Genomic DNA, 26241 nt, shown 5'->3' on the forward strand with positions numbered 1-26241 from the left:
TTTAGCGTACCGTCTTTCTGTAGTGTGTGAAAGCGCCAATCATTTTACATATTTGATGTAACACTTGCGAGTCCGCATGTGTACTGAGCTGGGTTCAGTGAGATTCTTGCACTCTCATACGCAACTCTGCTGCATTTTACAAGATATTCTCCATTTTAGGCTTCATTTTCCACCCTCTCATTTCCATCTTTTTATTGTTGCTAATATATTGCAAGAAAATATATGAAAATATATAAAAGATTTCCATCTTTTTATTGTTGCTATATTGTTGCAAGAAAAGAGTTCCTTTTCAGAAACTAGTTATTTTATCATGATCATGTAAAGTCTGAAAATTATTTTGCATTTTGTTAATGTATGTAGTGCTTAAAATGTTCTCAAAAGGCGCTTATTTTTTGTTGAAAGACTTGGCTAAGCATCCTGTAGAATTCAAAGCATTGCCGTTTCCGCTTGAAACACATAAACTTATATACAGTGTAATAAAGAAAGGAAAATAACTGAAGAGAATGTCCTAGAAACTTTTAGAATATTCCATAAGTAGTAACTAGAATCTTAAATTACTAATGTTCATATTTAAATGCTTCTAAAGTCTGGGAAGAAATTGTGAGGACTTGGCGGATAACTCAGGACTTCTTACTTACCAAGCGAGTGCCTTTATTCGCTCGACCATCCCGATACTTTTCGTGTCAATATTTTGAGTTCAGTGTAAAAGTCCACATAAAAATGCTGTCCTGTACAGTTTATTTTTGTGCATTTTAACTTGAGATTTTTTTCTTTTTCAGTATCTAATGAATAGAATGTTTTTTTTTTTGCTCAAAAAAAAAAATTAAAATTAATGTTCTTCTTCCAAAAGGTTATGAACTTTCTAAATTTGAAGGAAAGACAGGTTCTCCCGAGAAACCTCTGTCAGATTTAGGATTGTTGTCCTATCGAAGTTATTGGTCTGAAACAATTTTGGAAATTTTAGTCAATGTAAAGCCAACTGAAAATTGTGAGAGACCACAAATAACTATCCAGTAAGTAGTTATTTTTTCATAAATTATTATTTTTTTTAAATACAAGATAGTGAAAAGAACGTTTTAATTTGGATTATAACATAGATTGTTATGGATGTTACATAAGTTGAAATATACGCTGCATCAAATATATATTCGTTTTTTCACTACATGCTTATAGTTTAAATATTTTCTGAATAATGTAAATACTAAAAGCAAACCGAGTAAAAATTATGCATTAGTGAGTTTTAATTATTGTTAAGATCGTAATATTATATTTAAAGTGGCCTAAATGGTTAGCTAATATTTTAGAGAAAGTGTTCTAAACCTTCACTATTGCAAGCAAAAAAAAAAAAAAAGTACGCAGAAACCATAATAAAAAATAAGAATACAAAGAAAACAAGGAAGAAAAAAAAAGAATTTTTTTTAAAAGATAACCAAAAAAAAAAAAAAAAAACATAAGGATATAATCTTTTCATCAGCTCACACGATTTTGTCCGCAAAAATAGTACTTTCTAATATTGTATTCATATAGCCAAAGCAAACTATATCAATACAATAGGTGAGGAGCATTAGAAAAAAAAAACACGATTTGAAAATAAAACATTATTAAGCAAAAATCACAAAATTCTAGAAAAGTACGAAATAGTCGAGAGTCAAACATCTTGCAAAAATGATGTAAAAATATTTTCGTAACTTTTTTTTCTCCAATAACCACCTAGAGAATGACCTTTTGTCATACAGGCATCTGAAGGGCAGATTTGTTGGCCATTCTTTCAGAGGCACCATATTAGGTGGGTCCAATGCTGCGCTCCCACAGTAAGAACAGATAGTATAAAGAATGAAAGGACATCCATGCCTTGCCCGGGATTCGAACCCAGAACCTTTCTATGCAAGGCTAGCTCCCTCGCCCCTACTCAGGCCGGTGGGCATATTATTGCAACTAAGATGGCAGATTACAGTGGTCTGTCCAGGGTAAATTTACTACCGTTTAGCGGTACCTTCACAAATTCAATTTTAGGAAAAACGGTAGTGTCACAAAATACTTTTAGAAAAGCAAATTCTCATGCAAAACCTGTTCCCGTTGCAATCTATGGAAAAGAGCTTTTTACGAAAAGGCCAGATGTGCAATGTGGTAAGCCTAACTTTTCGCTTACGATGTGCGAGCTTTTTTTTCGCTGAGAGTTTTAAATTGAATCGACGAGCCCTCTATAAACATTACAGGAAGTCAAAATTCGAACCTTATTGTAAACATCCAAACATTATCTTAAACACTATTGTAAATTCTTTCTGACTAATATCAGACCTTCATTTTTTATGAATTTTTTTTTCTCTGTGAAACTTTTTTTTTTGTATGACCTAGTTGAAAATGAAAATAACGAAATGAAAATAACTTTTAGTGCTAGTTCTACAAAATGCATGCTTATATTAAATTCAAGTTGAAATTTAACTATCGACTATGATTTTTATGGATTTTTAAATTTGCATACATTTTAAACCCAAGATTTTACAATAGCAAAATTATTTTTGAATATATGGAGAGAGAAATATAGAAATTTACCAGTCATAAATAATTTTTATTTGTAGTGACAACTTTTGAAAATATTTTCTTACTTTACCGTATTTTTGTGTTGATTTTTTAATATAATCTTTAATTTTCACAAATTATGTCTAGATTTTCACAAAATAGGTACCTCTAAAAAAAACTTAGACACCTCTGGATTATAAAATTTTAAATCAAAGCTTAAATAGAAGGTAGTAGAATCTGTATTTTTAAGGCACACTCTTACTGAAGTACTACAGAACCACATTCGATTTGTCTGTTACCTCGAATCGGCATGAAAGTTAGATTTACAAAAGACGATAATATATTGTGTGGTTAAATCAACATTTATAATAAATAAAGGATTGAAATTATTAACATTTATAAAAAATTGAATATTGAAGGAGATGTTGTTTAGTTATAAAAATTTTTAGTCACAGATTTGACCAAATTGGGTTTGGGTTGTCCGGAATTAGATCTGCATTATCTGCAAAACATTATTTTTAGAATTGAAATAACAGTTTTAAATACATCTTAAATTATATGGGTGTTGAATTTATTAACTAGATTGCATGCTGAGTTTAAAACAGTAGAGTTGCAATGAGTTTTTGTGTAATTTATTTCCAAATTAAATCCAATCAGAACTAAGCAAAAATGTAATTATTTTTTACCATTTATCATACAGGTAATGCATATTAATTCGCACCGTTTTTTTTTCTTCAGTTAATAAAATTTATTTGTATTGAAATTTAACTAAATAAAAGGAAACTTAAACGTATTTAGTCCTGTCCTATTTTATAATATCAAAGTATTTATACATAAACGATTTTACAAGACTCAAATTATAAGTGTAATGTAATAATAAAGGGAATAATAGTTTAAGATTGCCCTACCGCATTACTGATGTTATAAAATTATGCAATTGTAATATGTAGCTGGAATTGTGTAATTTTGATTTGTAACATATACTAATTTGTACACCATTTTAAAGAATATAATTTTATGATTAAAAGAAACATTTGAACAAAATTGATCCAATAGTTCCTTAGAAATCAAATTTTAACTATACAATTTCTTTATGATTCAATTTCTCTGAAACTTTCGTCTGATTTTGTTCAAACGTTGTATTTTGTCTTATAAAATTTACATTCTTTAAAATGATGTAAAAAATTCTTAAAATTCAATTTTTTCAACTCTTATTATGTAAAATAACAAATAATTATCAAAAAATTATTTTTGTCAGAAATTATCTTTAGATAAATCAAATGAATTTTATAATTGGGTGCAAAAATGTTTTGATTCGCTTAAAAAATTCTCAAGATATCCCAAAACACGCAAAAAGTTAAAATTAACATTGTAGGGACTAAACATTTAGGACCATGTTTCCCAGATTGCGGCTGCCCCCATATTTTGAGAAGCAAAAATTTAAATCTGTTCTAAAAAGGAATATTTATTCAGCGAAAGTACATTTTTGTGTTTGATTATTTAATTTAATATATTGTCTGTGTTAATTAACCAACATATTTGAGGGCGATCCGTATAGCATAAGGGAAAAGAAAACACTATAAAACAGATGCATGCCACACTTAGTTCTTTCAGGTGGCATTTTATTCATAAGCCTCTTTTTATTTATCAATCATATTTCATATTCTTATTAAATCTAGTTCCACAAAAATCTTAAATGGATAATGCAGTGTTTTAGAATACTTATAGTATATATTCACACAAATAGTTTTCTACTTTTTTGTGGAAAAACAACTTCAAAAGTGTTATCAAAATTAAAGTTTTCATATTCAGTCTTGGTTTATGAATGTAATTTTAAATTACTTTTACCCCTTTTTCATAGAAATAATTATTTTTAAAATATCTCAATTAACCATTTGAAATTCTGCTGGCAAGATTTTATACAATTTTCCCCACAATTGTCAATTATATTCCTATTTCACTACCACTTAGGAGAGTGCAAAATTTTACCACTCTATTAGAATTATAAGTCCCTAAATTTTACATCCTTTACAGAGAAATATCTGAACAGACAAGTATAAAGAAAGAAGACGTGATATCAACACTACAGTACCTGAATCTAATACATTATTACAAAGGACAATATATAATAACTCTCACCAAAGAAGTATTGGATGCGTATCAGAGGGCGTACGAAAAGAGACCCATACGCATTGATTCACAATCACTGCACTGGACACCAAAAGACTGGTCTAAGAGAGGGAAGTGGTAGCCATAGATTTTTTATTTTAATTCTCTGTTATGTTTTATTCTTTAACTCCAGATAAGGGGTAGGAATAGAATCTTTTTGCTTTCCCAACAAGTTTGTTCTCTTTGTTATTGAAGGGAGAAAGGATGTTGGGTTGCATTATTTTATTTATTTTAATTCGAGAGATTATCTTAATAGCACAAGCATTGAGACGTGAAGCTTTGTGTTATGTTCACACATTGTTAAACTTACCGACTGAATGTGGCAGAATACATCAGGAGCAGATCACTATTATTGTTGCAAAATAATTCTTAAATAAAAATTATTTAAAACAAAAATATGCACCCAAGTCTTTGTTTTTTACAATTTTTTTTAAAATTATCATTGGCATTAGAAATAAAATCAGTGTATTCGCGCACCTGGAAAGTCATGAAAAATCATGGATTTCAGTATTTAACAAAACTTTTCATGAAATATCATGATTTTAGCTATTTAAAAAAAATCATTAAAAATCTAATTTTTAAAATGAAATTCTCCCCACCCCTCCCAATTTCACAGTGTTCCGAGTATCTGAATTAGTAACAAAATCCCCACTCATTGTCATATTTTATTAAAATATAAAATATACCCTGTTCTTTAAAAATTATGGTGTTCTTTCAAAGAATGACAGAAAGAACATCATTTGTAGAGCAAATTATCTTTTAAGCTTCCGTAATTTCAGATTTTTTATTTTATTTATATTTTTCATTTTATCAATTTAAAATTATAGCTTAGGCTTTTTATATTACACTTTTTAGAAGAAATAAAAAAGGTTTAAATAACTACATATATCTGACTGCATTTAGTTATTTTCTTTTGTATTTTTTTCAGCTATTTTATCACTTCAAATCTTTCTTTACTCTGTTTTTTAAGTTTAAAATCAATAAATATGAAGATGCAGAGTATAACTGTTTTGGTTATACCTATCATTTCTGTTCATCTTGTTATAATGCTTTTTTTAAATTTATTGTTGTGTTTTTGTTGGGAAAAATAGTATGAATACTTCAAAAATAATACTTAGAATAGAAAATAATACTTCGGTAAGTCACAAAAAACTCTTGGAATTATTCATGAAAGTCATGGATTTGAAAACCTAAAATGTAGCAAATACCCTGTAAAATCAAACTAATTAATCAATTTTGTTTTGCTTTGGAAATTGCCAAAGTTAATGCAGTTTATAGAGAATTGTGGTTTCTAGAATTGCGTCCTGTAAATCTCTCATTTTATGCTCATTATAGTGTTCTTATTCCAAATAGCATATTTTTACACTTACTGCTCTATGACACTAACTATCAAATATTTTACCAATAAAAAAATGACTGGAAAATAAGCATTTTTTGAACTCTCATTTGAAAAATTGAGTGTCCATTTATTTTTTTCTTCTGTGCTATTTCAAAAATTCTATGACTATTTATTAATGAATTTATTCAACATGTATACAAGAGTATTGTTCGATTAAGTTTATTTATTATTATTTTGTATGTTGATGTAAATATTGTTCAATGAAAGCTTAGAAAAAAACTTTTGAAAATTGACTAGATTAAATGAGCTTCGTAAATTTTTCACATTTAGTTTTAGTAAACGATTGAATTTTCTTTCATATTTTGGTTTGTACTTCTTTTAATTCTCAGCTGAGGTTTTAATAGCAATCCCTAAAATGAAGTTTGCAAAGGTAATTTATTTTTAGATTATTACAAAACAATTATTTTAAGTAAGAAAGCTTGAGCTTTAGGTCAGGTTAGGAAAAAAAAAAGTTATTTTTATTTTTTATATTGTTGTAAAATTGTCTGAAAAACTTATCAGATACAAATTATATTCATCTAACCATTAGATAGTCTTAAATTTCTCTATCAGGTGAGGGCAATTTAAAGTTATGCAAATGTAAAATTATGCAAATTTAGTAATGTAAGAGAAATTCAAAATCACTCTTCTCTTTTCTAATTTTTTTTTAAATTTCCAATTCCGAAATGTTTTAATATTTTGTCAATTCAGGGCAGATATGTTGGTTACTCTTTCAGGGGCACTATATTAGATGGGCCAACGTTGCTCCCACAGTAAGGACAGATAGTACAGAGAATTAAAGAACATCTATACCTTGCCTGGAATTCGTACCTAGAACATTTTCAATGCAAGGACCCCTACACTGCCCCGTCGGTGATTCTGACAAATCCTTATGATTGTTTTATTAATGACTCCCAAGAAATTACTTTTTGAAAAAATGTTCTGTAGAATTCCAAGCATAACAGGTATTTTATCCTAAAAAACGTATTAAATATGTATATGTGAAAACGAAAAATGATGCAATAATATGCTACTTTAAGGTGCAATATTCAATTTAATTGCATAAAATAATAAAAGAGCCTCACAATTTAATTGCCAGGTAATTAAAAGCGTCTGTAACAGAGGGGACAAAGAAAATCCCACATTTTTGACATGCACTGTTATTTCCACTATAATCTGTGATTTGGAACATCCTAAACATTATTTGTAATTTTTTTTTTAATTATCACATTTCAAGGTAAAATAAATTATCATAAGACTTTTTAAATTGCTTACACATTTTTATTAACTTCAAAAAATGCAATGTAACAGAGGGGACATTTTGCAAATTTGATAAATAGTTACAAGGAAATATGCTATTTAATTAAACATTGCACCTTAAAGTAGCATATTATTGCACCATTTTTTGTTTTCACAAATATTTAATAAATTTTTTATGATAAAATACCTGTGTGATTTCCCCTCTGTTACACTTGGAATTCTACTACTGGTTTCATTTGGCATGGAATTCAATTTCTCTCTTTAGTCATGAAATGAGAATTATTAAACTGGCTTGCAATAGTATTGCAAAAATCAATATTTTGTATAGTTTTTTAACTATGCTCATGTGTGAATATTTTGAGATTATTTAAAGTTACAAAATCGCTATCTGATGACAAAACTTTTAATGGCCGTCTTAACTTTTTGTTATAAAAATCAAAGTTTAGAAATTGTTTACTCATGTTTCGATTTTTATCAATGTTTTTTTCAAACAATAGCAATAATTTTAATTCTAAACACTTCTCCCCCTCTCTAAAAAATCAGTTACAATTTCTTTACTCCTTCTAATTTTGTTAACTTTTTTACTATTTACATTAATCTAAATGTAAAATTCCAAAAATCTTGACCCAGAATTTTTTTTTTTAAATATTTTTATGTTTTACATTGATTGCAATATGTACTGCAAAGTTAATTTATTAAAACTAATAATTTGTAATTTGATACAAAAAATTATTGTAGATTATTTTTGTCTTTTGCAATAGCTAAAAGTATAAATAAATTCAATGGGTTTTTGAAACAAAAATATAAATTGTAACTGTCTTTAGTATTTCTGTCTTGTGCTAAAGCTGTCTCTTTATCAGCCAAATAGCGTTTGTATAAAGCTTAACAATGTTAATAAAGAACAAATAATAGCACAAAAAAGGACATACTATGGTTTGAGTTCTTTAAAGAAGAACCTTACGAATGTCGAAACACTATTTATGTTTCAACACTGTATATCCATTCAAATGTTTGTCTTTGGATTTTCCATACTGTTAAGTAAAGGATAAAAGAACTTGTATTATGTGTTTATTGTAAATATTTTTATGTACAGTTAAAATATTCCAATAAAAGTTTTAATGAATTTTCTAATGTAATTAGTATATTTAATCAATGTCTGTCTAAATATGAGAATTTTGAAAGAAATAACATCAATTTAAATATAGATTAATTAACTCTTTTAAATGATTTCAGACTATCTCAACTTAGTATCTGAAAACATTGTAAGTTTCAATAGCTTACAAACACTGTTATAAATTCAAAATAACTCCCCGTTAATCTTCTATGAATTCGCAAAGCGGACACTGCTGTAACCAGACCACAGACAGACAATCTAGGAACGTTATTTTCTATCTCTTCAAACCGGACACCAATTTTTCTAAATGTGTGAAAAAAAGAGCTGTGGTAGCTCAGAGGATAGAGCGTTCACTTTCCAATGAGGTGAACCGGGTTTGAATCTCAGTGGTGGCTGGTTGATACCAATTCCGCATCGGCTTGAACTGACCACAGTGCTTATTTAAAATATCCTCAGTGGTAGAAGAATCATGGGTTAGAGTCCCTTTGCTGTCAAGCTAACCGTGGGAGGTATTCCTCACCATGTAATGCAAATGCGGATTAGTTCCATCAAAAAGTCAATATTTTTTAAAATTTCCATGATGCTTTCTTTTAGAACTATGTTTAATGTAATTTTCAGTTACATACAATTTCCTACCTTTAAAGATTTTAATTTATATGGAAATAAGGACAGAAACTATCCTACTTCCTTCTTCTATGGCTCTCCACACGCTAAGTGTTGCCATAGGAAGAGAGTTCTGCTTTACGCCACTTGTAGCCCATTCCGATCACCAATAGATAGTTTAAATGCACGGCATCTTGTATGATACATTTAACTGTATGGAACACATCAGATTTTTCAGTGAAACTAATAATGTTTATATACATTGGAATTCAAAAAAAAGAGGAAATTTTCTGTAAAACTTTAATAATATAAATTTAATTACAACAGAATAGATGTATTTGTTTTCACACAGTAACAGAATAGGTGGTTTAAGCTACTGGATTTCCATGCCACTGCACCTATAAAAACCCACATCAGGGTGTGTGGCCTACGGAAGGAGTTCGCCGGACGGTCTCCCTTCTTTTCTCTCTCCAATGTGGAGGGAGCGTTTTGTCAGCAATCAATAATGTCCGATTTCACTTGAGACCGTTGAGGGGGTCGACGTGGAAAACCTGCACAATAAAAGGAGGCAAGAATTATATATATTTTTATTTAACCTTTCATCTAATGAAAGAAATCTGTTTTAAAGATTTGCAATGGTTTAAAAGTAACTATGTAAAAATTATTTTACCTCAGGCTGTTATAGAACTATAGTTATCATGAACTTGTTTTCTTTCTACGGCTTTAACACTACAAAGACTAAAATACCTATAGTGCCCAAAAGCAGTCGAAATGACTGGATTGTAAAAGAATAACTAATGTATAAAGAAATTTGTTTATAATTAATTTTTAATATTTTTTATATCATTTACAGTTATATAACAAGCTATTAGTAAATATTAACAATAAAAAAAAATTATATGTTGTACAAGAAGTCACAAATTTTTTAAAAAATTGTGTCGTCATTGTTTTCTTAATTGAAATTAAAAAGCAGGTCAAAATGACTTCCTTGGGCAATCTAGTGTGAATCTGTCAACTGCAAGATGTTTGAAAAAGGTTATGGATGGTTGATACGAATTCCGCACCGATCACATTGCTAGCGAATAATATCCTCAGTAGTAGATCATGGGTTAGAGTCCCCTTGCCACCAGGCTAACCATGGGAGGTTCTCTTGGTTTCCCTCTCCATTTAACGCAAAATGCGGGTTAGTTCCATCAGAAAGTCCACCACGAAGGCACATTTCTCCCAATACTTGATCCAGGAGTTCCCTTATTTTCTGGATTGGGTTCAAAATTACAAGGATAAGAAATTGAACATTAGTAGTCGGAAACCCAAAAAATTGGGTCGGTTGTTCAATGACGGTTATAAAAATATTAGAGATCACTACAATTTGGTCTGGTTTTAATGTGGATTTCATTCTTGGTTGATAACAGTCCTCAAAGGTGTATCTGTTACCAAAGTAAGTCATTCCCGTCTGTTCATGAATGGCAAGATATTTTTTATCACCCAACCAGCTCTCTTTGGCTCACTTACAGCCAATACCTCTCAGAGAAGAAGGCCTCACAACCATCAGCCACATCTGTCTTTCACTGAATGGGATAAAGAATATCTGTTACTATGCTTTATTTCATGTAGAGATAAACTTTAATTTATTTTTATTAAATTTGTTCGATGAACTTTCTTCAGCAATTGATTAGAATGAAAAACTTGTCTTCCTATTTTTATTTTTACTGTATAAATTTAGCAAATTAGTATAATATAACTTATTTAAAACTTAAATTAGAAATTAAAAAATTCACTTAATTTTGTTCAAATTTAAATAAAGTCATTTTTAATTATATATTAATCATAACATACATTCTTAAATGGTATTTTTTTATTCCAGTCAAACCCTGCATTTTCAAATTCATAAATATATATATAAAAGGATTTAGCTCAAAATATATTTGTATTAAATTAACATTTTTGGGTAATTTAATTAAAATTGTAAACATTTTGATCGCTGATATTTTTGTTTTAAATTAAGGAAATTACAAAAGGTAACGAGAAAATAAAATAAAAAATACAATATTGGAATTTAATATTTTCATCAAAGAATAATTTAAACATCTTGTTTATATTTCTAATGTTCATAATAAATACAAAAGAAATGAATTTTTTTTATTATTTTAAGTTCAGTATTTTAAAAATAGCACTAAATATTTTGATATTTTTTTAAATACGATAAATATGTTTGTTTTCTAATGTTCAAAATAAATACAAAAGAAATGAATTAGTGTTAATTTTTTATAAATATGTATATATATTTTTTAGATAAAGCACTAAATATTTTGCCGTTTTTTAAATATTTTTTAATGTACCTAGTTAAGACATAATTAGCTTACATTGAATTCATAACTATAAGGTTTTTATTTTAATATTTTATTTTAATGCTTGTAAAGATTTTTTTCTTTTTTTTTGTTGTTAAAAATAATAATCATGAAAACTTTTTAAACTTAATAATACACAAAAAGTATAGAAAGAAATAATAACATAGCAAGTACAATTACTTAAACCAATAAGTAATGCAGTGACCTTTTATTCATCTATTTATTTTACTTTTAAGTAAAGGGTGTTTAGCAGAGAGCTGACTGATTTCAAAAATAAAAACCTGAAGAACACACACTGACAGAGGAAATAAACTAATGATATGTCTATTGTGGAAGTTGAAAAAATTTTGTGCAGAAATTTTGGAATTTAGTTACAACTGTTACCAACAGATGGCACTGTAGTGAGTTCTTGAAAAAGATACCAATGCTGTAGGACTATAACCTTTAATATTCCATGACTAAAAAAACAATGTTCAACAGAAAACAGGTTTTAAACCTCTAATCCGATACAACCTTCTTTCAGGTTTTAATACTAGAGCTGATCACTTTGGTAACCAGTGGTAATGCCATCTGTTGGCAACTTTTTGTAACTAAATTACAAAATTTCTTTTGAATAGCAAAAACATTTTAAATAAAATAACTATATTTCCTGAATTATACACTGGTGCAAGAAAGTAAGAGAATTTGCAGACTTGGTCGATTATCTCTAGAACTACTGGACCGATTTTAATGAAATTTGATCTGTACATACATTGATACAATACAAAACAAATAACCATTCAACAATTGTAATACACAAGCATGATCGCGCGTAATACTCGTTGGAGTCGGAAGGTATGGAACAGCGATTGCAGAATTTAAAAAAAAAAAATGGGTTAATAGGGGTAAGGTACCCTCTTACAGACATACAGGCCTTGCAGTGTAATTTCATACTTGAAATAAGGCAGTTTATGTTTTCCTGTCGTAATTGGCCTGGATTGTCCTATGGCTTCCTACTCCAACGAGTTTTACGCACGATCACGCGTGTGTATTACAATTGTTGAATGGTTATTAGCTTTGCATTGTATCAATGTGTGTATGTATCAAATTTCATCAAAATCGGTCCAGTAGTTCTAGAGATAATCCATCAAGTCTGCAAATTCTCTTAATTTTCTACACCAGTGTAATTCAATTATAACTGCGAAAAATTTCATTGCACACAGGAGACATAAAAACCTGTCAAGTTACAGCTGCTGCTAAGTACTGGTTTTGGGCTTTTTTTAATCTTGGGGAATATTGATTCTACCTCACAAATGATGCCCTTACTTCAAAATGACAGTCATCACCTGCACTATCTACTTGCCTGGGTCATTTCGGACACAAGTTCTACGGCAAAAATTATTTCTTTCGTACCCCTAATTAAAATTTTGCCAGATACTTTCTTAGCATCCTGTGTTACTATACCAAATGGCTCCTTACCTCGGCCTATTTTTTCTCTGTCACACTCCACTTCGCTCGTCTGTTCGCCACGAAGAGCAACAGTGTCAGCTCTGCTGAAAGTATAAATAGTTCCTTCACTGTCACTCTCGTCGCTTGAAAGCCTGGAAAGATATCTACATTTAACAACCTTACAACACATCTTCACAATATGTAACGCAAATAAATCATTGACGAGCATCAAATCACTGACCAAAAGGTCAGCAAACAAATTGAAGTTAAGTTGCTGTCAACAAGTAAAATAAGAGATTCTATTAATTTATGCTATTTGTAATAATCAGTTTTGTGAAATAATCACACTCCTATGATCATTAAAATTTTATTTTAAGGGTATTATTTGTTTTGATAAATACAGGGTTGCCACAGAAAAAAATTAGCAAAATAGTTGCTTTTAGTAGCCTAAAGCATGAAAATAGTTGCCTAAATAAGAACAAAAATATGACTAAAATTTTATTAAATGGCTTAATTGTCATATATGATGATCCCATTTAGTCCAAGTTGGTGACAAATATGATAATTTTTATGTAAACGTAAGTGTTCTAGCACTAAATTTTTATATCAAAAAATTAGTATGTTTGCAGAAAATAAAATACAGTACACTCTCGATTATCCGTGCGTGGATTATCCGGTTTGCGGATTATCCGTGCTCATTCCGGAGTCACACAAAAAATATAAAGAGAAATATTTTCATGTTTTATAATACTACCAAATTTTTCGAAGCACTATTCATTATTGAATTGCAGTATATAGTATGCAGTATGCAGTATACAGTATTACAGCAGCATGGCCAAATGTAAAATCGCGTACGTTATCACGATCGTGGAGAAAGATCACACCGCTTGATGAATAATCTTCTTCAAATATTCAAGAAAAATATGATATCAGTATTCTTGAACAAGCAAAAAAAATCTAAGGTTTCGAAATTCTTGATGAAGAAAATTTAAAAGTTTGGTTTCAAAGTGATGCATGCGAGCCTGGGTTCCAGTATTTGACAGATGAAGGCATCACTTTGCTGTTAAATCAAATAGTGATGATAGTAACTGATGCAGAAGATGTAGTAAATGAGAGAAATACACTTTCTCATTCTGCTGCTCTGTGGAAACTTTATTAGATTACATGGGAGGATTTGATTACGGTGACATTACTGAGGTTTGTAAAATATGTGTATCGATATATGGCAAGGACGCATTACACATTTTTTTAAAAGGAAAATTACTTGTTTTATATTAAACAGCATGCAAATGTCAGTAATTTTTATATTTTTTGTACTGATATTGATTTTTTCTTTAATAAAAGGGAGTTTTCGGGTTATCCGTGGTTTTCGATTGTCCGTGCCACCTGTCCCGGTGATTAACCCGGATAATCGGGAGTGCACTGTACTTTTAATTACTAGAATTGCTTCAAAAAAATATTTTTTTCATTAAATAAAAAAAAATTTTCTAAAAAAATTTCAGTTTAACCAATAATTAATTTAACACACATATACATATATATTGTGAAAAGTGATTATTCAAATTCAAAATTCCCGCATCGTAATATCGTATTAAAAATTAGGTTTTTAAAATCATGCAGAATTTCGTAGCAATAACCGTTGAGAAGGCGACCGAGAAGCAAAATAGACTAACAATGGAATCTGTGCGAATTGAGCACATTAAAAAGTGAGGTCACAAATCGAAAATAGTCGCATTTTAGTCACCTGTGGCAACCCTGTAAAATATAATTTTCATTTTTTTTACACTTTTTAACTTAAAATTTCATATTACCTTGCAAGGGAATGATGTCATAAATAATTATTGGTATGTTAAAAGTTTCTTTTGTATTAATAGAATATCTTCTGCTTGTTAAAAATATAAATAATAATGTTTATATCAATACTCAATTGCAATTTTTTAGGTTTTTGACACAGGATTTTCGATGCAACAGTTTTGTCCTTGGTAAAAACCATCATAACTGATACTTGTCAAACATTTTCTAACTTTGGAGCCACAACATAATTTACATTACTTCATCACCTTCAAGGAAACATAACCAAAATAATGATTTAATCATGCATTTATTGATAAAAAAAAATTCATTTAACACGTGCTTTATACAAACAGACTAGCGAGATAAATTTTGAAGTGCAAATGAGTTTTTTTTTAGTAATTTTGTTTTATTTTATATAACTAATTTTTTATAATTGATTTTATATAAAAATGAAATAGGCTTTAAACTTATTCAAGTTGTAGATTTAAGTGAGTTTAAAAACTTCTCCTCAAATCCAATAGTAACATTACTAGAAGTTAATTACGACTTTTATCAGAATGTTTTAGTGAAATAAAAATTATAAAACATGTAGAGAGATCATCATCATAGTTGGCCAGACAGCCCAATGTGGGCCAATGCCTTCGCCTGAAGATTTCTCCATAACGACTTCGGATTTATCTTTGATGAAGAGAGATATTGATGGCAATAAACAGTCTGATACTGTCTATAACCTTCCTAACATTATATTCTTCATTGACTGATGCATGTGTTAGTGTATTATATATTAAATAGTGTTAAAATTTTTTAAAGATGTTTAAAAGTAAAACTTTTCTTTAATATAAATAATCAAAAGGAACATATAGACTAGTAGTTTGTCTGAAAAGTGAACCTTGTAATGTGCCTAAATCAAGATCTGTGGTTTTATGAACGAAAAGTTGGTTTGATTATCAGACATGAGACTACGAAAAAAATCAAAAAGTCCAATCAACACAAATCATGAAAATATAAATAAATAAAAAAGTGTGTGAAACTTTTTTGTACAAAAAGAAAACATTTCAATTATTTACATACTTATTTAGAATTAATTGGATGTGTACATTGGCAGTCCAACAACAAACTGTTAAGATTTATACATAAATCATGATTAAAGAGAATATAATAAAATAACACAACAAAATAATGCAGCAAAATAATAAGAGAATATAATAAAATAAAACACCAAAATAATACAGAAAATGTAAAATAATAAGAGAATACAATAAAATAAAACAATAAAATAATGTAGAAAATAATAAAGAAAACATTTCAATTATTTACATACTTATTTAGAATTAATTGGATAAGTACATTGACAGTCCAACAAACTGTTAAGCTTCATACATAAATCATTATTAAACAGAATATAATAAAATAAAACAACAAAATAATGCCTTAATATACATTAATTATTCCTCTAAAGTTTAGAAAGTTTGAAATTTTGCCTAATGTAGGAAGAGTCTCATGCCTGGATTATGTTGAATATTTCTGAATTCACTAAAATTTACTGTAAAATAAATATTTTGTGTAATTAAATTTTAAGAACTTTCAATCATCTCTTAAACTTGTTGATTTTTGAAACTTTATTAGAAGAATTATAGGTTTAGAATTTATAAGACAATCAATAACAATTCTGAAAGTTCTTTTGTTCTAGGGAAGTTATTTTCTCCAGAACAAAAGGAAGGTCCTAATGTAGGAAGTCTCATGCCTGGATTACGTTGAATATTTCTAAATTGACTAAAATTTACATTCAAATAAATATTTTGGGTAATTATACTTAAATTTTTTTCAATCATCTTTGAAACTTGTTGATTTTTTAAACTTTATTAGCCTTTATAAGACAATCAATAAAAATTCTGAAAGTTCTTTTGTTCTAGGGAAGTTATTTTCTTCAGAACAAAAGGAAGGTCCTAATGTAGGAAGAGTCTCATGCCTGGATTACGTTGAATATTTCTAAATTGACTAAAATTTACATTAAAATAAATATTTTGGGTAATTATACTTAAAAATTTTTCAATCATCTTTGAAACTTGTTGATTTTTTAAACTTTATTAGCCTTGTAGGTTTAGAAATTATAAGACAATCAATAAAAATTCTGAAAGTTCCTTTGTTCTAGAGAAGTTATTTTCTCCAGAACAAAAGGAAGGTCCTAATGAAGGAAGAGTCTCATGCCTGGATTATGTTGAATATTTCTAAAGTGACTAAAATTTACATTAAAATAAATATTTTGGGTAATTATACTTAAAATTTTTTCAATCATCTTTGAAACTTATTGATTTTTTAAACTTTATTAGAATTGTAGGTTTAGAAATTATAAGACAATCAATAAAAATTCTGAAAACTCTTTTGTTCTAGGGAAGTTATTTTCCAGAACAGGAGAAAATTTTTAATTTGGTTATGATTGAAACATTAACATATAAATTATAAAAAGGAAACATAGATATTTCAAAATCAGCAGGGAAAATTTTGCCTAAAAATATGACACTTTGCATGTTGAAACATTATTTTGGTTATAGTTAGATAAATACTATGTGGAATTGAAATTTTATATATATACACACAAATCTTTATTTTGCTTACTGCAATAACATACTTTAAAAGTAAATAATTCTATTACAAAACCAAATTACATTGGAGAAAATGTACACAGCTTTTACTTTTACACACATTCCTTTTATTTAGATCTTCAATTTACTTAAACAACAATCAATAACACACAAATTGTCAATATAGGTCAGAAATATGAAACTTAATCGGAAAAAAACGTTCAAAAATTTGTTTTCTTTATTTAATTTTATTTACTATTTAGATAAAATAAAATTAAAATCTGGTCAATGAAATTATTACAGAGTTTGCCTTATTCAAAAGAGAAGAACTCTAATAGAAACTGTGAGTGCTTCAGAGAGTGTATATTATTAAGAAGGTATAAAGGTGGGAAATTTTTCATGGCAGGTTCTAGTTGGAGTCTATTGGAGTTTTCAAGTTCAGAGAAAAGGGAGTTCTGGTAAATCTAGAGTAAATAATAAAGTTTCAAATTCTGGCAACAAAAAAAATATGTATTCAAAATACAGTATACTCTCAATATCTCAAAAAAAAAAATTCCCATGACATTATATATTTTCCTAATGTTAATTATAATTCCTGTGTCAAAGAGTTTCTTTTTAAAACCTTGTTATGTCAAATTTTTTTTTCAAAATAGAAAAAGATTTTTTTGTTGGAAAAATCACAATGTAAATTTATTGTACGCCAATTCTTTTCTATTTAATTCACAATTATTTTTGTCTTACTTTTAAAAATAAAATGATCATTTTTGTATTTAGACTTATAATCAACTATCAATACAAATATATTTTAGGATATATATTTCTACTTTTTAGAACATATTTAGTTATGAACTTGTTATCTCGAAAACTCTCTATCTCGAAATTTTTTTAGCGTTTCTTCAACTTTGTGATAGGGAGAGTATACTAAAAATGCAGACAAATTACAGCAAACCAACTTCAAGATTATGTCTCTTAGGGCCATAATTTGTTTGCATTTTGATATTTTGAATGCATTTCTTTTTGCAGAATTTGAAACTTCATGATTTACTCTAGTTTTACCACTTTTCTCTCAACATTGCATGTAAGTGAAAGAATTTTCCATAATGGCTTTTCCACACAGTATAACGTGGAAAAGTATGATTCACGATTCATTATTTTAAGTTCACTCTCATGCTGTAAGAATGTTCATATTTCTGACCTATACCTGAAAATCACTTTGAAATGAATTAAAATAAAAACTTTTACCAGTGGCTCTCAAAATATAGAATTAATGAATGAATTGAGGGGGGCATACTTCTTAATCATTTCTGAAATCCCACATCCACGGACTCTTTGGCAAGGCTTAAGACAGCGATCCTCAACAATCTGTCTCGTCTAACAAAACTTAAAAATCCAAGGACTTTTCCTAAATATTATTCTGCAAAGGTAGTGTTTTTTTCTTAGCACGAGGTGCATTTATTGTGCGGTTTTCAGGAGAACTCCTCGAGACACCAGTCTCGCGCCGTGGCGGGTACCATGGTTACGAGGGAAAGTAACTTCAAATAGGGGTGTGGGGTGAATAGTTTTGCTTTGCTCTATGCACATGGGTCAGTCTGAGTAAACCAATTGACATCTCCATTTCACCCCCATTAGAAATGTGCTCTCGCTTGTTACCATACCAGCAGACAGCACCAAACTTTTAGTCTGGAGGAGTTCTCTTCAAAGCCGCATTTATGGATGGTTGACTGAATGTAAACAATAACAAGCTTCCTAAAGCTGGAAAAAAATTAGAAAACTTCCGGTGTATCTCTCCGCTTATGTTATGATTACAAGGCGATGTGTGAACAGGTTTAATATTCTGAGGAGTTTTATTGTGATTTCTGTTTAAGTTTACGCGTAATTCTACCATTCATAAAAGTTTTCCGCAATTTATAAATTCAAACAGGTCGTAAACTTAATACAAAATTAATATCACAATATACATAAAATGTAAGGAAAATGAAAATTCTGCAATCTTAGTTATTTTCAACATTCTGACATTTAGAATGTTTTTGTGATGAAAAGAAGAAAAATTTTGATGATTCAAGCACACTTATAATCTCTATTAACATAAATTAGAAGATAATCCTCAATAAATCATTAACAGAGATTTCAAGTATAGAAATTGTATGGCTTTTAGCATTCAAAAAGAACACATTCACCTGAAGAAGTCTGTTCTCTCTTTATAGCTTTGCTCTATGCACAATTTGATTTTATGATAATCGGAACTAAATAATTTTATATATTAAAAGGAGCAAAATTTAAAAAAAAAAAAAAAAACATAAAATTTCAAATCCAGCTAATTAAAGGTTGAGAGCATGAAAATGATTTATATTACAAAAAACTCATAATGGTAATAAAAAGTTTAAATGGAAACGTAAAATAAGCTCTTTTAAAAAAGAATAGAAATGTATTCAATTTATGGAGGATTATAAATTGTTAAAAAAATTTTTTAAATGGGTATAAGACATATTAAATCTTGAGGCGGTATCTGCTGAATATTTAATTCTTCATTCATTCATAATGGGCAAAGGCATTTAATGATTGTGATAATATATAAAAATGATTATATAAAAACTTTAAATATATATAAGGTTATGAAATGGTTAAAATAGTTTAAATTATTAGAGTGGAGGGAAAAAAAAGAGAGAAAAATGTTTGAGAACCACTGTCTTAAGAAGATTAAGAAGTATTAGGGGGATGTATTTCCTTTTACTTACAATAGGTGGCGACACTTAGGGTCAAACCCTGCAGATGATGAGGCACAATAGGTGAGAAGAAGCAAAGTTCCTTTAGTCAGTGCTTGGTCACTATAGTAACCAAATCACTGAGAAACTCATAATAACAGATGCACTAATTGATTGCTATTTATCCCTCTTCTGATGTTGCCTGGAAGAAGATTCAGGATTCAATTTTACCTTCAAAACAGTCATTTATAGATATTGCCCCATTTTTTCTCGGCATTTAATTTACACTATTTTTTTTTTTTTAATTTTATGATTCACTTTTGATACAAGATAAGGTCTTCCAACGGAATATATAAATAACTCAAAACTAGAGCAAATGCATTCGACAAAACTTTCCAACAATCTCTTTTTTTTTTTTCTTCAGGGAAGGGGTTAATGAAATAACCATTACAAATTTATAACTTAGACAAGATAGTCTGCTAATAAGATTAAAATTTTGTGTGGGTATTGAGCGTTGTTAGAAGATGGGGATGCAAAAACTTTTTATTCCATGTAATAATGATGCAGCAGATGACTTTTGTGTTTTTTCAAATTAGGCAATTGTATAGTCATACCTAGATGTTACTCTGTGAGGCTTTAAGGCAACAACCACTAAGGCTAGATCAACAGACCACAATCAATTCATCATTTGCTAATTCTGCTAGCTAAAAGCAATCAATTGATTAATTGATGTAGAGTTTGGATAGAGAATTTTTTTAAGAATAAAATTGAAAAAATTCTAGGTAGGTAGGTACTTTATTTACGTCGCACTAGAGCTGCACAATGGGCACGACGGTCCGGGAAACATCTGCTGCAGAGGGGATGGCTCCCCTTCTTAAATAGCCCGACTACCTGCACAAAGTTGAGGAGTTTAACGAAGACTGATATTACATACCCTCGGTTCCTACGCAGACTGATCGACGTGGTCACCCCCGTTTACTGACCGCAACCAGTGAGGCTTGACTTTAGTGTTCTACTGGGTATCATGTCTTTACGATCAGTCCACTTCGGAATGAAGAAATTCTACAGTTTTGGAAAGTTATTGGGGGAGAGGGGAATGAGCCTCTAATATTATACACACGCTTGTTCATCTGTTGGTGAAAATTTTAGTTACCTCTGCCCCTGTTAGTCAGAACTTTTGATATGTTATAGCTGCCACTTTAAACGATTTTTTGCTGGAGATTTTTCATAGTGGTAGCAGAGTAAAATCATTAAAGTTGTTAGTAATCTCATACATTTTGTCAGGCGTTGACACAAATAACTCATAATTTTCAGGGTATGTAATTTAAATTATTTATGTTGTGCTGGTAAAAATAATTATAAATCAAAAATTTCAAATCCAGAGATAAAGTAAAAAATTGGCTACCACTAGAAAATATCGTTTGTAAAATTTGTCATGCATGGCGTGTTATTCATGACGATTCAAAATAAGCTACATTACACTTAATAGCAACCTTATCTGGTTTCAATAATTACATTACACTTAACAGCAACCTTATCCGGTTTCAATAATTACATTACACTTAATAGCAACTTTATCTGGTTTCAATAATAAGACAAACAGGAAATATTGTTAATTCATCCCATTTCTATTACTGGACGATTCGGTTTGTAAAAAAATTACAATGGGGCAACAATTTTTTCCATATATTAAATATATTTGAATGTTTCCTTTTGAACTGGATTTTTATTCATCCTAGAATACTTCCCCTAACAGTCTCTTCTTTAAAGATTATCCTTACTTTTGTATTTTTAAAATGATCTAAGGAAGAACAACTGAATGTGACTGTCCAATCAGATAGGCAGTGAGATTCTTTGATTTGCTAATTGAGTTATTCAAATTCTGTTGGAATATAACCTTATTCATACACTATTAATAGTGCTGTCATCACTTTTCGGTCATTAGGTTAAGATTACAACTCAAGTTTATTTCAAACACTTTAAAAACGGTTACTCAAATAAATAACCATCATGCTGTTTGTTTTAATCATTATTTCTTAATTTTTTTTATCGATTTCTAAAATTTGAATGATACAAATAAAAAAAATTTTTCTTGAGTCTTTTTTTTCTTCTACAATTTGTACGAAAATTAAGGAAAAAAAACTTAATTATTGTTGCATCAGTCACCAGACACATTCCCTTAATAACTTTTGATGTGAAAAAAGCATTTGAAAATATATTAATGAGTTATAAGTTTGTAATGATTACATTAGGAACTTTCCAGTTTTAAATTTGATCTACAACTTGCTTCAGACTTTCTTTAGGAAATCACTCTTTAAAGTAAAAGTAAATTAACAATGTTTACATTAAAACTCTTGAATGCTATAAACAGCCACATTAAGATCTGAAAAAATTCATTGTATTTTATTATTTTTTTACATTTAAAAATTGGTCCATAGTTAAATCTCAACTTAACTTTAATAAAAACATGCATGTAACAGTACTAGCACAAAAGTTATTTTCATTATGAGAACAGTTTTGACTAGGTCATACACAAAAAAAGTTTCGCAGAGAAAAAAATGCATCATAAAAAAATAAAGGTCTGTTAGAATAAATTTAGAATAATGTTCGAATTTCGACTTCCTGTACAGTTCATATAGAGAGAGCCTCAATGCTTAATTTAAAAAAAACTCGGCGAAAAAAGCTTGCTTTGATATGACGTAAGCAACCAGTTAGGCTTACCACACCACACTATTGGACTAAACACATGCTACCTATTCGTAGAAGACAGTTGGGGGAAAAGCTATTCTTTTACATAGATTGCAACGAGAACAGGATTTGCATGGTACAAGTGACTTTTCTTCCATCTCAATTAAGGAATGAAGTGGCAGACGCTTCTTTTCTCCCGTGGCGCTTCGGGATTATGGCATGCTCTCAGCCAGGTATGGGGAGGAAAAGTGGTTTTCTTACAAACTGGGTGGAAAGCGAATTCTTCTACTACATCATAGCAGTAATCTGAGGGACAGTTCCATAGAAAGTCAAAAAGCGTAATTAACCCAAGATTAATTGTTTTTTACGGGGATACAAAAACAAAATTTTAAGAAGCGGAGGGGAGAATCTTAAAATTTGTCTTTTTAAAAGTATTTTGTGAAACTAAGGTTTTTCCTAAAGTTGAATTTATGAAGGTACTGCTAAACAGCAGTAAATTGCCCTGGACGGGCAGCTGTTAAATATCGGCATAATATTTTATATTTACTATTTTAATATATTACTGGATAGTAATATTTATTTTGCATACATTCTTTTTTTTCTAATGGGCATTGTAAGAAAGCAAAAGTTATTAAGGGTTGAACAGGCAACTGCACAAGCTTGAAAAGGTGATTTATTTCTTAATTATGGAGATGACATAAATATATGAATTATTTTTTTAAAAAAGGGGGCATGTTTTGATCGGAAAACAAATGAAGAAATTACCCTTTCTTGATGCCTTTTGAGGAGGCGGATGATTTCTTGGAATTTGATTGGGTTCGACCCTTCTGCCCTCCCCATGAGGATCTGCTTCTGTCTCTGGGGAGGGCTCCAAAGCCAGACGGTATGATCCTTGCACTGTGGGGAGTGTTCACAGGAGTGGCCTCATCCGAAGCACTACTACTCGTATCAGTGTTTTGGCCGGCTGAAAAACATAAATATTTCAACAATTGAAAGAGGGAAATACATCAATGAAATTAGCCTACATTTAAACATTGAAGAGCAAACAAGCAAAGTTCGTTGATTTAAATTGAATGATAAATTTTTTTTATGGATCACCTTTTTTTTAATTTTTTTTTTAAAATTTGATCCTTCCCAGATAGCAAAATAAAATTTCTTTTAGCTCAGCAAAAACCTTTTAATGTAAACCTAAAAAGGTTTGTTATGCGGTTTATGTTTAAACCGTCTAACCTTACAAACATTTCCGTGAGAATAAAAAGAAAAATTCCAACACAAGGTTGCCATAAGGTTTACATGCTTTCTGGGTAAAAATTAAATTTGTGATTTTTTACTCAGTTTTTATGTTATTAATAGGGATAAGTTATTTTTCATTTTCAACAAATTTGAATACTTGATCCAGGAGTTCCCTTGTTCTCTTGGGTTAAAAATGACGAGGTTACGGAGTTGAACACTAGTGGTCGTAAAACCAAAATATTGGGCCGACTGTTTGACGACGGTTATAATTTCGAGACTAATGGCATAATTGGGGCATTGTGGTCAGCACTGGGCACAGGTCACCTTTACTTCTCAGATAAGCTGGTACCCATCAATCTGAAGCAAGATGGGCTCCAAGAAACCACAGAAGATCAAAGTCCAGTTCTCCACAATGACAGTTCAGTGAGTGCATAGCCAAATCTTTCAACAAAAAATAGGCATCAAGTACTTTTTAAGCACTAAGAAAATGCAAAATAATTTTCAAAGACTTTACATAATTATGATAAAATAACTAGTTTCTAACAAAGAACTCTTTTCTTAACTATATTAGCCACCATAAAATGATGGAGAGATTTTTCGTTTTGGTGTCAAAGGATTTTTTTTCTTCCAATTCTCACCTGGAGAATGACTTACGTCATACAGGCATCTGAAGGGCAGACTTGTTGGCCACTCTTTCAGGGGCACTATGTTAGATGGGCCAACGTTGTTCCCCCCACAGTAAAGACAGATAGTACAGAGAAGGAAAGAACAACCATGCCTTGCCCGGGATTCGAACCCAGAACCTTTCTGATGCAAGGGCAGTTCCCTAACCCCTACACAAGCCGGCCGGCTTGATTTCAAAGGATGAAAACGAAGACGGAAATTTAGAATATCTTGCAAAATGCAGCAGTGTTGCACATGAGATTGCAAAAATCTCACCGCACTCAGCTCAATATACACAAATGAGGACCCACAAGTATTTCACCAAACCTGCAAAATGATTGGCGCTTTCATACGCTAGGGACCGACAGTTGTGTTTGAATAAATTGTGAAAACGTTGAGTAGAACAATGCGAAATCCACACTTTTTAATAATACGTTACAAAAATTTCATGTTCTAAAACCGAAAATTAAGCACTTTTTAAAAAACACCTCTAAGCACTTTTGAAAAACGCTACAGACCATGTTATTGTGCGATTTTATAAGGAGACTTACTTTGAGTTCCAGGCGTAAGGCACGCACCCTGTCTTCTCTCGTTGGGCTTCGGAGGTGTGCCACTAAACTGTCGGATGCCAGGGTCGGTAGCCTCTGACTCAGTGGTTGTGCGATTATTGCTGTTGTTGTCGTAGTGTAGAGGAGGAGGAGGGTGGCGACGAGCATACTCATAAGCTCGGAGGAGTTCCTCTTGATTAGAAGAACCTGAAGTAAGACTATGACTATTGGGCGCTGAAAGTAATGAAAAGGAGCTATAAACTAAAAGAACACAAGCTACATTGGAAATTTTACGCAGGTGCCTACCTACATAAACTTATTAACGAAATTGTGATAATGCTTGTTCCACACTTAGAGCTTATAAATGATAAAATCAAAATTATGAAATAAAGAATAAAATAAAATAAAAATTAGTCATTTATCCTGTCTGATATTCATTTTTCTGCACTTAAAATCTGAGAAACAATCATTTCTTATTGATAAATTAAAAATAGAAAATTTTTCAAGTGAAAATTAATAGACTTGTCGGAATACTGCTTAATGTAACAAGGTGCACTGTTTCATGCAACATTTATGCAATATTGATCTTTAGCCTCAGGCTACAACTTCAAGCATCTTCTGTAGTAGCAGTATCGGTCATACATGTGTAACATGCGCAGAAGTTCATCAAAAATAAAATGATGTTAAGTGTATTGTCCTAGTAAGCCAAGTATAAGTTGTGATCAGTTCAGGATCGTTTTTGTGATACTAGGTGACTATTTATTCTTTTTGTATATTCATTTAAAGCTTTCTTTTTGTTGTTGATTTAAAGGCCTATGTATAAATAAAAAATTTAAAAGAAGTTACCTTGGCTCTGATAGAGTTCTTCACTTGCTTTTCCACTTTTACTTGACGGTGGATCTAAACTGGCCTGAAAAAAATTTGTTTTAAATATTTTATTTTCTATCAGGTAATAAACAGGAGATAGTAATACAACAAGAAACTATTAGCAATCGCAACGCCTGAATACGCCCTCTAGCAGGGTGGATATTTTCAGGCTACTATTTATTAGGTTTTCATTTAGTTCTATCAGAATCATTGGCAGAGTCGGACACCATTTTCTGAGTAGCAAATAAGAAGCAAAGTTTCCCCAAGGAAAAAGCAGAAGAACTTGAAAAAACTACCCAGAACATTGGTAAATCTTTCAGAAACAGAGCACGCCAAACATTTGA

General features: G+C 30.1%; 2 protein-coding genes across 16 annotated transcripts in view; one reads left to right on the forward strand and one right to left on the reverse strand.

Annotated features, from left to right (window-relative positions):
* Tip60 (Histone acetyltransferase Tip60) overlaps positions 1 to 5085 on the forward strand; it is a 43025-nt gene extending 37940 nt beyond the window's left edge. For all 4 annotated transcript variants that reach the window (XM_043044877.3, XM_043044878.3, XM_043044879.3 and 1 more), the window contains 2 exons: positions 851 to 1013; positions 4555 to 5085. In XM_043044877.3, coding sequence (XP_042900811.1) covers positions 851 to 1013; positions 4555 to 4771 — 380 coding nt within the window. In that variant the 3' untranslated portion in view covers positions 4772 to 5085. The remainder of the gene's footprint in view (positions 1 to 850; positions 1014 to 4554) is intronic.
* A 4245-nt stretch (positions 5086 to 9330) lies between these two features.
* LOC107446001 (cell adhesion molecule Dscam1) overlaps positions 9331 to 26241 on the reverse strand; it is a 139629-nt gene continuing 122718 nt past the window's right edge. For 10 of the 12 annotated variants that reach the window (XM_087158799.1, XM_087158791.1, XM_087158794.1 and 7 more), the window contains 5 exons: positions 25877 to 25940; positions 25034 to 25264; positions 23352 to 23550; positions 12851 to 12972; positions 9331 to 9595 (listed from right to left, as the gene is read on the reverse strand). In XM_087158799.1, the coding sequence (XP_087014925.1) occupies positions 9537 to 9595; positions 12851 to 12972; positions 23352 to 23550; positions 25034 to 25264; positions 25877 to 25940 (675 nt within the window). In that variant the 3' untranslated portion in view covers positions 9331 to 9536. Of the gene's footprint in view, positions 9596 to 12850; positions 12973 to 19931; positions 20101 to 23351; positions 23551 to 25033; positions 25265 to 25876; positions 25941 to 26241 lie in introns of those variants that run through there. The other 2 variants (XM_087158798.1, XM_087158797.1) reach the window with 2 other exon arrangements.

Source organism: Parasteatoda tepidariorum, chromosome 3 (assembly GCF_982258835.1).
Source record: "Parasteatoda tepidariorum strain Cologne lab strain chromosome 3, Ptep-v5.0, whole genome shotgun sequence".
NCBI classification, from domain to species: Eukaryota; Metazoa; Arthropoda; class Arachnida; order Araneae; family Theridiidae; genus Parasteatoda; species Parasteatoda tepidariorum.